Source organism: Argopecten irradians, unplaced genomic scaffold, assembly GCF_041381155.1.
Source record: "Argopecten irradians isolate NY unplaced genomic scaffold, Ai_NY scaffold_0233, whole genome shotgun sequence".
Taxonomy (NCBI): Eukaryota; Metazoa; Mollusca; class Bivalvia; order Pectinida; family Pectinidae; genus Argopecten; species Argopecten irradians.
Window position 1 is genome coordinate 47,419 of NW_027187700.1, and position 19,799 is coordinate 67,217.

Below are 19,799 nucleotides of genomic sequence, written 5' to 3' on the forward strand. Positions count from 1 at the left end.
CACGTGTGACGTAAGTCTTAACACTCCAGCTGGATGTTTACCCATACAGGGCGACTTGTGAATGGCAGCCTTGCAGATCCGTCAAGATTCCCATTCATACTCAGTTCCAACGACAGCTATACTTTCTGAGTTGACAAATGTGCAAAGCTGGGACTTGCTGAAAACTGTCGTAGGGCTTACTGTCTGTAAGAACACACGGTTTCATAGGCGATTGTATGATATAGGAGATGAAATGATTACTGCTGAAGCTATTGACTACGCCTCGATTTTACATGGCATTCTGGTTCCCGCGATGTTTTGCATTGAAATATCCAGCTATTCCAGATCTGTCGCCATGGGAAAGATACAGTGTAGCACCAAGACTGGGTACGCTGACGGCGCTATCAGTGACAATCCAGAGCTGATCACTTGGACGTGGTTGATTAATGGAACTGCTACCCAATAAGTCTTTTTGAGCTTTCTTGAATGCATTAAAAAGTTCATGTCCAGCCACAACTTTATCTGGTAGAGATAATTACGCAGAGCAATTTTTTATTGCCCGCGCCAAGACATTGTTGCCACCGTTGGTCAAAAACCGTAGGCGGAGGATTACATGATAAGAGGGCCGCCAGACGGTGAGGAAGTGTACCAAGACGCCATATCAAGCCAACGATAAGCGTATGTTGTTGGGCATTAATAGTTTTTGTTGCTGTAAAAAATCAGTTTACATCGATGCACGGCTCGAAGGAAATTTACATAGTTGTATAACAGTTCCTCAAATGTGTTATAATGATTAATCGCCACCAAATAAGCCACTTGCACAACGAGGTTTACTTCACACTCATTTGGGGAAAACCCAGATTTATTACACTAACTGTAAAGCTGGATCCGGGTCGGGGAATCCGGAACACTAAATTCCAACATATCTATGATGACGTATCACCTTTATGCAAAGCCTTGAGAGTGGAATAACACGACGCATTGTGGTAGACAGTTTGTTATACTATTTTAATAGATTATTAAAGATTATACAAATTCAAAGCGTACGTGTTGTCTTTACATTATAAACAGTATAGTGATTTATCTAAAGTTTATCTATTTATAAATACTAAACATATACCGATGAAAATACGCTATACAGTATGGTCTAGTTATAGTGACATGTTCTATTATTCTCGTTATATGGACATGTTACAAATGTGGAAGTTATTTATAGACCAGGAAGGTATGTGTTTCGTTATATTATTGTATCGTCAGAAGTCAGTCTGGTATCATGGACTGTCCACTGCTCATTCTGGTGATATTGGACTTGATACTGACGGGTAAGTGTACATGTATTTATGAAATACGATCTTTTGAATAAATGTATATTTTTTTCAGATCGTCTTTTCCAGATATCACAATAAATAGTTTCACCGATAACGACATTTAGAAGCTAAGGTAAGAAAAAATACATAGACACACGTAATCTACATGAAATACTATTGTGACTCAACGGTGTGAAGTTACTGTGCTTTTATATCAATGCTTTGAATTAGTTTGACATATTAATAAGTTAAAAATAAATCTTTGCATTGAGGTTTCAAATGTATTGTTTGAAATAATAATTTCACTATTGGAGAAGTGTTTACAAACACATGGGTCCGTGTTATGGTTGACCTGTAGTATGGCCCGGACGGAAGGACACTGGGACGGCGATAATGGTATATTAACATGAAACAACAGGTTATAAAATTAGGTTAGAGATAGTTATATGAAACTTTACTGTAATATCTATTTCATACATGGATTATTTTTGTAAGTATCCGCAGTTCCGAGTGTAGATGTTTAGCCGTCCCCCGTGGCTAACCTGTAGGTATGACCTGGACGGAGGGACACTTGGTCAGTTACAGTGGAAGGACGATAGTGTTGTAGCCACAACCATTCCTCTAGCAGTATCTCATTTAAAATCAATTATTCGTTTTCACCATTAATTCAATTCAGCACAATCAATGAGTATTGCTGTCCAGCCGTCCCCCGTTGCCACGGTAGCAGAGGGATCCGTGTTATGGCTGACATGTACGTTTGACCTGGACGGAGGGACACTGGGACAGTTATTGTGGTGGGATAAGGACGGCGGTACTGTCGCCACAGTCACCCCTACAGCATCATCTGCATGTTCTACACTCTCCCCCGATGCCTACATCCCAGACTGTAGCCAGCTCTCCTCCAATGAAGTCCGACTGGGGATACTCAACCCTGTACACGGGGATACATACAGCTGTACTGTCTACCTCTCAGACTTTACAGTGATAGGACCAGTGTCAACACAGGTGGATGTTGTAGGTAGGTCGCTATTTACTTCGTCTGTAATTTTTATTTAATACTAATGATTTGGGAAATGTTACTCCATTTTGTGATTTTTTAACATTCGAGTAAGTAAAGGTAACTTTGCGCCCGTTAGTATAATGTTTAGTACTTCTCGGCAGGAGGTCAAGTAAGCTTAATATACATGTATATTACAAGTTAAATAACGAAGACAAGTTGAGATATATATAGAAATCGAGATACGAAATAGTTATAAATGCAAAGAATATGAAAATAAAACGTAACTCTTCGAAAATGGGCTCACATTAGTAATGGCCTGTTACACACACACTATTATATAATGGTAAATGACAGCATGCAATGAAATATTTACATATAAATTTATCAAACAAAACAAAAACTAGCATTCTTGTATTCTGATTAATACTGTAGTGTACAATCTCCATAAAACATAATGGTGTGGCCAAAGGTGTCGCGCATTCATGGAACATCAAAATGGTAAACACATAAAAGTGCTTTTTATTGCTAAACAATCATCGCCGACAATATATCATTACAAATTTAATCCTTACAATCTCACATTTACCTAACGTTCGATTAAATTATGTTAAGACAATTGTCTCGCAATTGTCTGATATAACTTGCCTGCTGTCAAGATAAAATAAAACTAAATACATAATTTTCTGAAAATGAGTCAATTTCTAACACTATACCAGTTAGAAGTTATGAGAAACTGTGACCATCTTCAATGACAGAACGTATACGGTGTGTCTATTCAAAATACAAATTACTTCTTGTTATAAGTAATTAATTCCGTAATAAATGCAGACCGTTTACTTAAACTGCATAAAATGTGATGCTACATTTGAACGGCTGATAAATAAATGCAATTAAAACAACAAGTACATATATCATAAGGTACATGTATTTGTATTCAGAAATAACTCATTATTCCATCAGGAGCTAAAACTACCGTAGGTGAATTAAAACATTGTAGTGCCTTCTGTCAATCATTTTTGTATATAATGTATCTTCATTTAATCGTTTGTCTTTTATTTTGAATTAGAATATTCCTATTAAACTTGATACATCGTTTGGGTTTATATATACCTTCAGTCTAATATGAACGAAATGAATGGCCATAACCCTCGATTATGATAATAGCATTTACGGGCTGGTAAGCTGAACTTCTTTCTGACAAAAAGTAGACATCGGCTTCTTTACAATCGCTGGTATGGTAACGGATTTGAGGTAAAAAAATTGCATATTTCGGTTGGAGAATTGCCAGTCTAGTGATCCCTAATAAAAATGCGGCATAATATGTTGGATTTTAGAAATTGTCATTTTCCAATTGTTGCTGTACGTGTAATTGGTTGATCATGTCACGTCTTTTCTTTCATCGTCAGTCTCACCTCAACTTGTGGCACTTTCCTGATCTGAACTCAATATTCCTGTCAAGCGTGATGCATCGTATATGTTGATATAATGCTTTCTATCTGATATTTAGGAATAATCATATAACTCGATCATATTTAACAAGATGGTTATCGTATCTTGTTTCATGGCAAAATAGTCATTGACTTTTATTAGGATCACTGCAGTGTTAAACAGATTGATAGTAAGAGTACTACCCGATCCCGAAAAAAATCGCGTCATAATATCATAATATATGTGATTTTTAGGTCATTTGACCCGAAGGGTCAGGATGACCTATTACCATCACGCATCGTCCGTCGTCGTGCGCCGTCCGCCGTGCGCCGTGTGTAAACTTTTCATTCAAACGACTTCTTCTAAATAACCGAAAGGCCAAGGGTTCAAATAAATGAACTTGACCTACATTCAATGTCACAGGAGTAAAAAAGGCTAAAATATTTCAACGACTTCTTCTCAAGAACCAAATTGCCCTGGGTACTCTTACTAGGCCTGCGGCAAGCTGAAAATAAATGAACTTGACCTTCATTCAAGGTCACAGGGGTCAAAAAAGCTAAAATCTTTAAGCACTTTTTTCTCAAGAACCAAAAGGCCTAGGGTACTCATATCGAACCTGAGGCATGCTGAGATAAAGGGGTACTACGTTTGTTCAAATGAATGACCTTGACCTACATTAAAAGTAACAGGGGTAAAAAAAGACTAAAATCTTTTAAACGACTTCTTCTCAAAAAAAACATAAGGACCTGGGTACTCTTAATTAGGCCTGCGTCATGCTGGGATGAGCTACCAAATTTGTTCAAATAAACGACATTGACCTTCATTCAAGCTCACAGGGTTCAAAAAGGCTCAAATCTTTAATGACTTCCTTTCATGAACCAAAACGCCCCGGGTACTCCTATTGATCCTGCGACATGCCTGGATGAATTGCTATCGAGTTCGTTCAAAGAAATGACCATGGCCTTCATTCAAGGTCACAGGGGGTTTAATAGGCTAAAATCTTTTAAACGACTTCTTGTGAATAACTAAAAGGCCTAGAGACCTGATCTAAGAGTACTAGAGACCTGATATTGGGCCTTCAGCATGCTGTGATGAAGGATTACTAAGTTCATTCAAGAGCACAGGGGTAAAATAGGCTTAAATCTTTAAACGACTTCTTGTAAATATTTAAGAGGCCTAAAGACTGGATATTGGATTTGTAGCATGGTGAGGATCAAGGGACCTTCATTTATGGTCTTAATCGTTAAATATATCAGAACCTGGACTTCTTCTGATAAAATAGGGTTTTTTTTTGTACTGCCTTACGTTATTGTTGTTATTACGAGGTGTTGTATTGTGCCAATAGTCAAATGACCGTTAAGGCCCATGGGCCTCTTGTATATATTGTTATTTGCCAATTAAGCATGCACGACGAGTAGTTCTATATGAATTGATATTTTTCTTAACATTTGGTATTTGTTCAATCCAATAATTCACTGATAGAAATATTCCATTCGTTGATAAAAGTTTTTAAAATTAATATGTTTGGACTTCATGAAATCCTTTTTGTCTTCCAATAATGATCATTCCCGTCTGTAAAGATCTCCTTCATATATTTCAACGATATTCAATTACGGCTTTTGTATTTCAGTACCCGTCCCCAGCGTGACCTTCACATCCCCTGTCGGTGACACAGTCATAGTGACACCAGGGGGCAGTCAGACGTACACATGTGTGACCGGAAGTTGTCGTCCTCCTGCCCGGATAGAATGGTACAAGGACGGCGTGAACGTCACAACTCGGACCGGAAGTGTCAGTAGTGATGGTGACAAGTTTGTGACCACCAGTTCCTATACCCTGACTGGGGTCAAAGGGGACAGTCCGGCCACTGTCCAGTGTAGGGCAAGTAACGTGGATGGAATGACTCCTGTCCTGTCTGACGTGAAAAACTTTTTTGTTCAGTGTAAATATTAATAATAATGGTTTGTTGATAGCCTTATTTAGTGCCGTTGTATTAAATATATCCAAATAGTAAATTTTAATTTCAATTGTTTGCAAATGTTGTAATGTTTATAACAAACTTTTAACATACTTTTGAGAAATTAAGAAGTTCTACCATATAGCTGCAAATGATCATTTTATACAGTAGGCCTAATTTGCAATGAATTTGAAGCCAACTAATTACAATGAAATGTGGTTAGCTTGGCTGTCGATGGAATGTCTTCAAAAGAAAGTGTCAATGGTTTAAATGAACAGGATATGAGAAAAGGGGAAATTATAAGGCGATATGTGTAGACATCTGGAAAAACTGTTATTACCTATAATAAATTCAGTTACTGGTAGCAGAAGCACAATGTGTAAGACTTCTAAAATATTGAATATCTTGATGAAGATTTTTTGGTTGTGTTTTGGTTTTGACACAAAACAAAAAATCCAGTTGGTTTTTGCTTTTCTCCTGTATTTGAGATCACTTTTCATTACTTTGAATTTCATATTTTAAATAAAAAAGATAATAGCACATTGCACAGAAAAAAAATCATTTGTATTGTTGATCAAATTGCGAAATATCGCCAATTATCAGTAGTGGACGCTTTCAAGATTAATTGTATAAAATATGTTATCACAGTTGACAATATAACTAATGCTTTAACTTAATATCTACTCTGATAAGCTTACATATATCAATGACACAATTGCCCCGGGAAGGTATATATAAGTTCGGCATGGGAAGAATGTTGCGTCTTGCTAATTGACGGTATAACTACAACATTGATTCCATATCACTAACGCCAGATTTGAACTATTAACACATCTACAGATAAATAGTATACATAAATAACACAGAATGACACTTTTCTTGCATATTACATCTTCGGTATTCTGGTAGGTTATTGTATTAACAAATATGTTGTATTACAATAGGGCCACCTGATGGACCACCCGTTATCTCTGGGTATACAAGCTCCTCCATCCTGTATGTAAATGACACACTATCACTGAGTTGTCGACAGACGGGAGGGAATCCTCTGTCTACCCTGACTTGGACTGGAGTATGTGGGGGAATCCCCGACACAGATGGCAGCACTGGGATAGAGTCAGTATCTACCATCATAATCATTGTCACCAAGGGTTTCAACCAGCGGACGTGTGGCTGTGTGTCTACTCATCCTCAGCCTCAGGGACAGGACAGGTCAGAGGTCACATTTACTGTAAACTGTAAGTATACCTACCTCAGACACAGGTCACATTTACTGTACATTGTAAGTATACCTAGCTCAGACACAGGTCACATTTACTGTAAACTGTAAGTATACCTACCTCAGACACAGGTCACATTTACTGTACATTGTAAGTATACCTACCTCAGACACCGGTCACATTTACTGTACATTGTAAGTATACCTACCTCAGACACAGGTCACATTTACTGTACACTGTAAGTATATCTACCTCAGACACAGGTCACATTTACTGTACACTGTAAATATACCTACCTCAGACACAGGTCACATTTACTGTACACTGTAAGTATACCTACCTCAGACACATGTCATATTTACTGTACACTGTAAGTATACCTACCTCAGACACATGTCACATTTACTGTACATTGTAAGTATACCTAGCTCAGACACAGGTCACATTTATTGTAAACTGTAAGTATACCTACCTCAGACACAGGTCACATTTACTGTACATTGTAAGTATACCTACCTCAGACACCGGTCACATTTACTGTACATTGTAAGTATACCTACCTCAGACACAGGTCACATTTACTGTACACTGTAAGTATATCTACCTCAGACACAGGTCACATATAATGTACACTGTAAGTATACCTACCTCAGACACATGTCACATTTACTGTACACTGTAAGTATACCTACCTCAGACACAAATCACATTTACTGTACACTTTAAGTATACCTAACTCAGACACGGGTCACGTTTGTTGTACACTGTAAGTATATATACCTACCTCAGACACAGGTCACATTTACTGTTCACTTTAAATACAGATACCTCAGACACATGCCATGTTTCTTGACATTGATAATAAACATACCCTATCATTTTTGATTTTCGTGTTTGAACAGTTTTTAACTATCTACAGACCCACCGAGTTCCCCGACTGTAAGTCAGACACCGACACATCCCTGGTTGGAGGGAGAGAGCGGGACACTAAGCTGTAGTTACACTGAGGGTTTCCCAGCTCTGACCAGGGTTGAATGGTTCCGTAATGGCCGCCTCCAGACTGGACAGTCAGCGCCATCTATCACTCTCACATCTCTCACCAAGGACGACAACCAAGCCGGCTATACCTGTCGTGTGAAGAATGACTTCACTGACGTCAAACTTACTAACCTGACGTCATCAGTTATGTACCTCAATGTAGAATGTGAGTATATTACTGTTAAGCTTTATAATTGCTTTCGATTCAAAATACCATGCCCATAAAATTGAGCAATATAGAACATTAAAAACACTGTGTATGACATATACTGATATCACATTTGAAAAAAAACTGCTAATAACATATTATATCGAGGAAAGAAGAGCAATAAGAATAAAAAAAAGAAACATTTTAACTTCATCCTTTTTATTTTGAACAACGATATTAATTGAGGTCGGTTGTTCTGGTGTTAATTTAAGTCAATGGACGTATTTTTTGGATTTTTTTTATAACATCAATGCATATATATATAGACCACTTATATCCACATTTTGTGTTGTTGACCGATACAGACAAACCGTTCGTGACCTTGACCCCTACAACCCAAACAGTAGTAGAAGGTCAGACAGTCCAAGTAACTTGTGATGCAGAAGGAAACCCCGCCCCTAGAGTGGAGTGGGTACGTGGAGGGACATCTGTACACACAGGACCAGGGACCTTTCTGACTTTGACCATAGGTGATGTAGATCGGTCAGAGACAGATAACTACACCTGTCGGGCTGAGGGTCTATCATCTGTACAGGGGAGACAACTCATCACACAAATAATGGCATCAATTATTGTTCAATGTATGCTTATTCCACAATATATTTATTTCTGTTTTATTGTTAAGACACATTTACCTTATCATCTGTTGTTCTCGGAATCTGTATTTCGAATGTCCAATTCATCACACGGAGAATAACACGGATTACTGTCCAATATGGGTTCACGTTTATTTTACATTAGATGTATTTTTGAGTTATTGTTAAGACACGTTTAACTGTTCATCTGTTCTACATTGAATTTGTATTTAGATTGTTCCCTTGCATCAAGCCAAATTATAACATAACAAGGGTACAGTCGGATTTGCAAATGGATTTGTGATAACAAATTTAGCTAAGATATATTCTTCACAAAATGTGAAAACGTTAATCATTACGGAAAGTATATCATTTTCATTTGAGAAACTCGTTTAGAAATATTTCTAAATGACCTGAAAATTTCAATATGAGTTAGACTCGATTTATTTCATATATTTAACAAGAAATGTTCACACTTTTGTATTTTTGTATTACAGCTAAAATGTTTTGAGAGTTGATATTGTATTTCATTATCTGTGTACTATATTATTATTCAATTACAGATCCTCCAAATGTAACGGTTTTGGTGCCCTCTGGTATAGAAGAAGGAGATACAAATGTCCAGCTAATGTGTCAGACGTTAGGAGAGCCCAATACACTGACCAGTCAGTCCTGGACTCAGACCATTGACCAGACCTTTATCACTGACCAATTCACGTACAACACTGCATCTCATGATATCATAGTGTTGGCGGAGGTTTCCATGGACGACGTGGGGAAGTACACGTGTAGTGTTAGTAATGGCGTACCCGATAGAAATGGAGAGTCACTACAATCTAACAGTGCCGTGTTAAATGTTAAAGGTATGTAATACACAATGTAATATATCACATGCCTTCATCTTGACAATGACGAGTAATAATAGTAAAATTAAGTAGATTTCTTTACAATGTATAATGGAAGTCTAGTTTGATATGCAAACATTTTATCCTGTCATAGAAAATCTGCTATAACACAGATTTGTGATTTTGTACGTAATGATAGTTCGATGACATCCTCGTAGCGTCGAAGATTTTGAGAATATATAAGCAATTAACTAGGTGAGATTACCTGCTTAGACTCCAAATTCACATATCGACACGGTTATATGATGGAAAGGAAATGATTCATTTTCGCATATTGTTCTAAAACATGATAAAAACGACATTTTGGAACAAAAGTTTTTAAGCTTGCGCAAGATCACTTTATATAGCGGGAACTTATTAGATGTTTAATTGTACTCTAAAGGTAATGTTGATTTATCTGATAGGTGGACGTGTTTAAAAACGAATGTATTAACACTTTTGTCGAAAAAGAGACAACATTTCAACATATCGAATGACATTAAAACCACTTGTTGTACGTACCATTGTATTTTCTGTCGTTTTAGCGGCTGCTCAATTCAGTAACATTGACGAATACCAGACATTTTCTGGCGAATTTCAGAAACCATTAGTGGTGAGAATTCCTTTCTACAGTAACCCACCTGTTACATACGTAGCGGACCTAGAGTGGACAAGGCTGACCACTGGACAAAAGATAATACCATCTGGGGACATCACATTTAGTCTATATAATGGGGAGGTCATCTATTTGACAATCAAGCAAAGAAATATATCATTTGTTGGCCAGGCCGCTGTTATGACCATTTTGTCGTTCGACAGTACGTTTGTTGGGGACTACAATGTGACTATTTACAATGACGGCAGGAGGCGGCATTCCACGTCATCATTTTCTATCACCCATCTAACTGGTAAGTGAAACGTTAATATCACGAAACTATTGGTTAAATAGAACTAACTAAATTACACGGAAATTTACTTTCTTCATGCTAGAGGTATCTGCGAATTTACAGGTTTTACCATGCTCGTACAGTTAAAAGATATTTTAAAACTGAATTGGTCATGCATTAACGACTCAAAATATATCGTAAAAAAATACTTCAGTTTTAGACAAATTTATCTATGATTGGTTTTAGAAGCATCAGGTGATCACGAAATAAAATGGTCATTTATCTTGTTATTTACACAATACCATATTGCCTATTCTAAAAGAACATCCAGGGAGTCCAACTAACTTCCGAGTTATGGATTACACATCGTCCAGTATAACAGTAGAATGGAACAAAGGTTTTAATGGAGGTCACATGCAGACCTTTGTTGTTATGTATCGACCTGTCGGAGGAATTTCTCTACAGACAATATCAGTCCTGGAACAGCAACAACTAACTTACACCAAGGAAATAACGGGACTCCAACCCAACACCAGATACCAACTCAACCTGTACTCCTACAACAAAGTGGGGAACAGTTCACTGAGCAGCATAATAGGGATTATTGGTAAAACACAACAACGTAAGTACATCAATACTACACCTTATATACTTGGTAAACCACCAACAATTACATGCTTAAGTCTGTACCATGAAAATAGCATCATGTTTCAGGCATGCACCTAGCGATTGCTTAATATTATATAAAATCGTCAGATGGTGCAATAAGTAACATTAGTCATGTCCTTTATTTAAGCATTATAAGATATCACAATAAAGATATATTGTAATATTAGGAGATTCAAAACTATTAATCATTATTAGGAAACCACATATTTTAAGTATACACTATTCTTGTTCATGTGTTTTGTTTCAGAAAAAGCTACATCTAACCCAAATACGGCGTCCATGATACTTTTCATATTAGCATCATTGATGTTACTCGTAGCAGGGATCCACTTTTTATGTTTTACTTGTAAGTATATTTCATGTTTCTTCTTGTCATTTTTTTATTATTCTTAATGTATGGTTTTAAGATGTGATGATACAGACTAAGAATTTCTTTTAAGTATAAAATTGAAATTACACAGAACAACTATTGCAGTGCAATTAACCTTGGTTATATTGTAAAACCAGCATAATTTTAGTGCTGATGGTGTGATTAATGAAGCAACAATATTAAAGTTACATGTTATTGTATTCCATCAAATGGTGGTATTTGTGTTCCATAGTTTTTGAATTCGTGCAATTATGATTTTCCATAACAGTTTAGAGTCGGGACATGTTTTTCTGAAAATAAAAACCTGTACATTTATTCAAAAATATGATCAGAATATGTATGAAAATAAAATATTCATATTACACAAAAATAATGTTAATCACATTTTCTGAGCAACAGTGATGCATTGTGATATTTTAAGCATTAATTCTTCAATCATGTTCTATCATTATTTACCTATACGTTGCTCTTTCTTCCAAAGACGTTATAAATATGTATAAAAATCAGCCATATTCAAGGATTTAAGCAAACGTTCTTGTCATTAAAAACTGAAGCAAAGGTTTCTGAAACAGTCTGAAACTTAGAAAATTGTAAGTTCTAAAAACAAATGCATAAGTTGATGTAAATATTTTTAGTTGTCATAATAGAGACAAAATCAAAACTGCACATACAAACATTTTTAAAGTAACAATGAATTCATCTTGATGTAGAAACCTAACTGTAATATACTTTTTCATGTTTTAAATAAAACTATGCGATGTTCTATTTCAGACAGACTAAAACTAAAAAGGTGAGTGAACATGTTAAGGACATCTCTGTATTATTAGAACCTTACCGTAGAATAAAACTAGAAAGTCAAAATTATAAGTACCATTTGGTGCCAGAATATATTTTTGTCTCTTCATTCCAGGAAAACACCATATAAAAGAAAACACAAGGATAAACCAGGTAAGGGATTTGTGTGACAAAAGATCATTCCATTGTTGGTAATAAGATCTGTACATCATGCCAATACACTTGTCTTGTTCTAGAAAGTTTTTTCTGGAAAATGGACTGGAATCCAGTGCAGCTAAAGTGTTGATTACATATTTGATAGAAATAAAATGTCTATATCGTGTTTAATAGAATATAGTTAAATGCATTTGAAATCATTAGTAACTGAAATATCTTGGAAATTAAAATGTTTGCCTTATAATTATGATTTTATATGTCACTTACGTATCAATGGCACGTTATAGACGTGCGAACACTCGTATTTAATCTAAATGCAAAATATTCATGTAGAATATATTTTCCCGGAATATTTCCTTAATTTCTGACCTCGACCACATAATCATTTCACTAAAGTTTACATGTTCCTGATGTATTTGTAAGGTTTATGCATTCGAATAAACTTACTATTTTGCCATTCATAGGTGAACACGGTCATCAAACAGACGGGTAAATACAAACGTTTAACATATGAAATAGAGCGGAAAATTAGTAAATACATCGGTAAAGGGCTACACGAGAATGGTTTTATTATAGAGATTATTTAGTTAAAATTTGAATATAAATCATGATACCAGATTTATTTTCTATAACCATTTCATTGTATATCTGCATCATGCTAAAATATTATAATGTTTTAATTACATATATTTTTAAGTCATCCCGAAACAAATGTGGCTGTGCTATATTGTTAGAATTATACAATCCTTAATAACTTAATAAATTAAATGTTTAATTATTTGCGCAGTAACTATAAGATCATAAACATTTGTCTTATTGTTTAGACATGTTTTACTCATCGTACATGTATATGTAATTAATCCACAAATAGTATGATGTTTTTCTGGTGTGATTAATATCAATAAACAAATCATTATATTCTACAGGTCAAATTACAACGATTTAAACCTTGACGAAAGAGAACCGCCTTCAACGTACGAGTCCATAGGAGGAGGAACCGCAGGTATATAACATCAGCATAACAATTATATTAAGTAGCTATGAAACAGTGTTTTCTACCATCGATTGGTGTTATTCAACGCTCAGGTATCAAATAAACATTACAGCTGTTAACAGTTGGTTTATACCACACATGGTATCAACTCATAATTGATCGACACGGTAACCTTTGACCGAACTATGTTGTCTAAGTGCCACGTCATTAATAATCCAGTGACGTCATATTATGCTGTGATCGCAAATTGGCGCCCAAAATGTTGCTGGAAAGCGAATGTTCCTGGTCATTGTGTCAAAATACGTGACAAGTCATTGTGTGATGCAAATTCGACCCGAAATGCAAATAACAAATTTAAAGCGTTTTAATGTAAAAGGGTTGTACTGATGAACAGTAGATTAAATTTTGTTAAAGACTTGCTCGCGTGGTCCATATTTAACAACCACCCATAGTGTGATATCTATATTGTTAAACATTTCAATGGCCGATAAGAGATTATTGTTTAAGAGACATTATGCATATCATGTAGTGAGAAGAATTAAATATATACAATCTACAGATATGTTAGGTATTTTTATAGATTGACATTTTTCATTTATTCTTTCATAATTATTGAATGAATTAGATATGGAATAAGATAAAGTTCTCTATTTTATTCAGCCAATATGGATGAGGAAGTTATTTCTGGCTGCAGGTTTGTAAAAGAAGATTCATGCACATTTATATACACATTATAGACACTAATGTTTGACCATGCAGACGCCATTTTTAATTTCATATGAATTTTGAACTGCATTTGCAATCTTACATACAATTTGCCTGATACCTTCACTCATGAAACTTCTAACTGTAACGGTTAATAAAGATTATTTGTTCTCATTTTCATTTATTTAATATGGATAAAATGCTGGATATTTGTAATATTATGTATTCACAAACGTTAGAAGCATTTTTTATATTGTAGAGGAATGTATGAGTCCCTGGGAATGAGAAATGACGTATCGGTGTATGACGAACTCAAAGGTGACCTTTATTATATAATGTGACTTTAATAAATAAAAAAACTTCAATTTACGATATCAGTATGGAAGAAAAGTCAATTATTATAATTATGTCACAGTTTTGATTGTAATCTTTTCATTCCAGGTCCAGCACCCAACACTTACGAAAACACAGTGACTATATGATGGTACTGAGAACAGTCCGAAGAACCGATAACCATGAGATGTTGTTTAACATTTTTTTCTATTCGTCATGGTATACGGATACAATAATAGTGGAACTACGTTAGTACATATTCACGTGATGAAACTGTAACAAACCAAAATCTACAGTATTTATGTATGATTTATGTTCTTGTTACTATTATTAACATATTTAGCATGTACATCGCACCTTCTGTTTGAAATAACGCAAGTTTTTTTTTAATTCACAATATTTAGACATGACATGTCCTTACCGTATGTTATAGAATATGTAAAGGTTTAGTTGGGCAAAAGTATAACTCCGCATCAGGATATACCAGAAACATATTGCCCGTCTATCCTTTAAAAAAATACCAATGTTCTGACAATGTTAGTTTTAATGAATCTGATTTGGTTCCTCGAAACATTATTTGCCATGGTAACCAATTTACTGTACATGTCTTGTAAAAAAGTCATAAACGGTTCTTAGTCTTTAGTTATATGTTTAAGCTGTGTGTAACATATGGAGATCTATCACATAGAGTGTTACCAGAGAAACATAATGGAATATATGATTGTCATTTTCTCTTTTAAGGGGTTGCGGTGTATATGTTTAGAGTTTTAGATTTGTTTTACTTTTTGGAGCGCAAGACAATAATCAAATGTTAGTAGTTCAAACTACTTAATGTATTTTGATATATGCTGTATAATATGGAAATGTGAGCAGCTGACCAGTTGTTTTCAGCTTTCCGGAAGTACTTCTGAAGTTAAAAATACGAATTTTTATATTTTAGTTCGGAGCAGAACTAAATAATATAAAATTAAATAATATGCAAATCAGTCTTAAAGCAGAAGAAGTTTATTCTAACCTGTGTAATCGACTTAAACGCAATGACGACAAACTAAAATCTAAAAATAAAAAAAAAATCTTCCAGACTTTCCTTTTCCTTCTTACCAAACAATGATTTATGTGGTCAGTTGATCTGAATATGGCTAATGAAAAAACTGATATTAATAATCCGAATATTTGGTTCCTCATCCCGTGGTACATGTTCTGAACTGTCAGATTCCATTTCAGTAATCGATAACCAAATATGTTCCTCTGACTCTTCCGTCCGGATTGTGAATTTCGGCGTTCGGATTATCGTGGGTCAACTTCATACACTCAAGACCTTATTTCATTGAATCTCTGATTTGGTTATAAGATCATTTATCATTACCTATCAATTCCGTTGACAAATTACACGGATTACGTGTTTAAAGACGATAGAGGTATTGAGACAGTGGAGATATTGAATGTGAAGTTATTTTTTATTTTGAAATATTATCTTGATTGCAGAAATAGTATACGTCAAATATATAGATTCATTAAATATTTAGAAACTGTGAACATAAAACGGTTAACAAAAGCATTCAATTAAGAAATGAATTGAAAATTAATAATTGTGTATCAATTAAACCCTTAGACTGCCACAGGGCCGATTTGGGCCGATCTGATTTTTACGTTGACTGCCACAGGGCCGATCTGTGGGCCGATCTGGGCCGATCTGGGCCGATCTGCTTTTTAAGGAATTTTGACGTCACGTTTTTGCATTGTTACCGACGTCATCAATGTATGTGTGCTGTCCCTGCACCGACATGAGAAATACTGGAAAATTGCATATGTGATGACACAGTTTTAAAGTTACTTTACTCCGAAACCGTTCAACTTATTTCCACGAAACTGTGTGTATACGTTAGGCTAGTGTCATAGTTGTATCTTTTGCTATCCGGAACCTTCTATTTTTTGTTTTCGTTTTATCTGTTACTAAGAAAACAAAAACAACAAATTACAGTTTATTGTAACTCCAAAACGGTTCAACTTAAATGCACGATCATATTTATATACCGTGTATAGTTAAATTTCGCGGGTGCATGTAAAGTTTCACGATTTACTGTTTGGAACATTACATTTGTATTTACGGAGACTTATCTTACCCTTTATATATATGTAACCCCTGAAAACGTAATTCATAAGACATGCTATAATATGTGAAACCATGACTTTGTTATTTTTTTCGAAGTAAAAAAAAATATCGCGAATTTGGATGGGTCCGCGAATTTAGCGAAATTAAAACCTCCGTGAATATTAACAACTACATTTACATTAGATTAGACTAGTGCTAAAGTTTTGCTTTTTGCTATTAAACATTTCCATAGAAGATGTTTATATAACATCGAAAACTTATGCAAAACGCTAAATTTCAGATTATCTTTTTCTGAGTTTTAGTTATAGCTTTAATTGTTCGACTGATCTCCATGTTATAGCTATGAAATCTTATATCGACATATACCTACATGTATGTAATAGCAATACGAATTTGGAAACATCCATTTTGTTGGAAAGAAATACAGATTAAAGACATGGTTGAGCATAGTTTTAAGCAAATCACTAGATATGATATTCGCAAGTCACCTTCTAGTGGTCCCGTGTATGCATCATGAAGAATTTTATGATATAGGTGCTACATTATATATTTTTTGAACATTGGTTAAAATTTTAATTCAGTATTATTTAATTTGATTTCCACAAACTTTCGTAACTTTATTTTCTTCTTGTGACATGATATTTTAAAGCTACATTTTGTACATGTATCTATTCACTCTGTTTCAGTTAATTACTCTATATATAACATATGGTTTATTGTAATTTGTTCATTGTGTTTTTATAACTCATCTACCCTTTGAAGTTAATTATCCAAACTGGTCTTACTAGTACTATAACTCTTACGACTCAGACAATAGATAAGCTAATTATCTTACCTGTCCGAGTACCGACCATCCATAATAGAGTCATATACATGCCAGGTGTCGCCTATTGTATCAATTGTACATTTAATTCCATGTCTCATATTTTGTTATCAGTTCTAGAGCTCGGTCTCTACGGGTCGATTTTCGGACACTCCGGAAATCGCCTTCCGACTCATAGAAAAGTGATTTAATAAATTCGTATTTGAACAACTAATCAACGTCTTTGGATTTTTATACCGCAACAAGAGAAATATTGCAACTACCAGGAATTCCGTTGTGATATACATATGTATATACGTACCTAGCGGAGTTACTTTAGGCAAAAAACTGTAACCCAAATTTCGATTTTAATTGAAGAAGTGTCGTTACAGCATATTAAGAGTGTGATGGAAATGTTGATTATTAAACTTATATATACATACATGTACATTAAGGAAATAAGGGATGTGCTTAATAGTTGAGTTAGGGGAGGGGGTAGATATTTTTTTTTATTGCGAATCCCATTTCAAATTCGAATTTTGAAACATTTTCGGTTTTTCTGTGTTTAATTTCTGAATTTAGGTTTTTGTATATTTTCTCTTTATTGAACATGGTGTTTTTTCCTAACCAAGTATATATAGGCATATATTCGTAACGTAACATGTACTGATATTGGGATTTTAAAAGAAATGCGTCATCCGCCGAACGTTGTTCAGTCCACAAACCTTAACAATTTTTTAACCCATATCTATGACCAGATCTCACATTTCACATTTAATCTAAAGTTGGTTCCAACCAATTGGTGTTATTTGTAGGGTCAACCATTTGCGCTATGCAGAGCGACAGCGCGACACACTGAGGCAACAAAATGGGACATATTATTTCTGTAACATTGGCGTGCGATTTTGTCGCCTTGTCGTCTTGTCACTTTGACGGGTTACAGTACATTTATCGCGTTGTCGCATTGGCAGAAATGACACACCACAGTAGTTAGTAACGAGAAATTATGAAAGTGATACAGAGAACAAACGATTTCTTGTCAAGTGAATTTATAACTATTAAAATACTAAACACATGTTGTATTATCGTTCAATGTCAATTTTCCACTTCGCGGGAAAAACATCGATGAATATAAACAATTTTTAGTACATCGGTAAGTTTGATGGCAGCGCAAACTTTTTCACTGCGAACACGTTATTTAACAATAAGCTGAGCTACTAGATAATTATATCAGCTTTCCATAGAGGTATGACATGTTATGTGGAATGCGCGACGTGCCTTTATTCAATCGTTTTAATTGACACAGACTGACTGATATTTCCTGAAAACTTAAGGCTAAAAAAATAGCCAATTTTTTGAACGATCAGAGCAAGGGGACGCAACTGCTCTAGAATACAATTCACAATCATTTGAAAGGGGTATTAGATTAGGTATTTACAAAGAGACAGGAAAACCTAAATCAAGACAAAGCAATATAGCTTAAAATTTTAGTTCTAACATAACTTTCTCTTGAATTCTGATGTACCGCCTCAAGGTGTCCGAACTCCAGCGCCCCAGCAACTGAATCTCCCTTTCAGATAAGCCCCTGATTGCTGCTTCAGCGGCAGCACCTATTCTAAAGGAATGTTTCTTATACCGATTGCTGTCAAAACCTAAGAAATGCAAGTTTTTTTTTAACTGATGCAAATTGGTACCTAAACAAAGGAGAAAGATCAAAATGGCAGAAGAGGAGGCCAGGGGTCCTTTGCCTTACTGCTATGCACTGTTCAAGATTTTTAACTGGACATAATGTTCCTTCTAAACGAGGAATACATACAGTTCACCCTTTTCCTTCTTGATCAGTTTTTGAAAAACGGAGACAACTTCAAGAATATTCCCTATCATACTATCCTGCAAAGATACCACCTTCTGAATCATGCTCGTTTTCGTGACAGTTAGTTCGCCAACTCGGAAAAACCCAAAGAATGCTAGTAAGAATGCTGCAGAAAACAATTTTGACTCGTATGTAGAACTGCACACCAAAGGCAAAGCCTTTACGATCCTAGCCAGTATATCAGTAAGTAATCCTCACAAAGAAAGCCAAAAGATTTAACATGGAAATTAATACCTAATAAATAAGTATTGACCGTTGCAGGAGACAAACCTTTATCAGACATGTACAGCTCAAAATTCAATATATGGCTCAAAGGAGGGGCCAGACCTTTGTTAGGCCACTGTCGTCAACAGAAGTATTGAATATGTTTAAACCTGACTTGTAAGCTTCAGCTGTATTTTCTGAAACTGAAGCCAATATCTAATTGTCAAACTCTTTTTATATTGCTCAAAAATGCCCGAGGGATAACTATTGAATGCTGATTGGCCTTGGAAGCCAATTCCCTG

At 35.2% G+C, this 19,799-nt stretch overlaps 1 protein-coding gene across 1 annotated transcript; it reads left to right on the plus strand.

The window, feature by feature from the left end:
• Window positions 1–1,216: 1,216 nt before the first annotated feature.
• LOC138312173 (nephrin-like) lies at window positions 1,217–17,640 on the plus strand. Its single transcript, XM_069253178.1, has 17 exons — window positions 1,217–1,301; window positions 1,963–2,304; window positions 5,345–5,656; window positions 6,616–6,909; window positions 7,811–8,095; window positions 8,443–8,718; window positions 9,276–9,575; window positions 10,142–10,504; window positions 10,806–11,105; window positions 11,400–11,498; window positions 12,294–12,312; window positions 12,433–12,470; window positions 12,938–12,962; window positions 13,400–13,476; window positions 14,128–14,161; window positions 14,432–14,490; window positions 14,614–17,640. The coding sequence occupies exons 1-17, from the start codon at window positions 1,253–1,255 to the stop codon at window positions 14,652–14,654; spliced, it is 2,913 nt and encodes a 970-aa protein (XP_069109279.1). The 5' UTR covers window positions 1,217–1,252; the 3' UTR covers window positions 14,655–17,640.
• The last annotated feature ends 2,159 nt before the right edge of the window (window positions 17,641–19,799 follow it).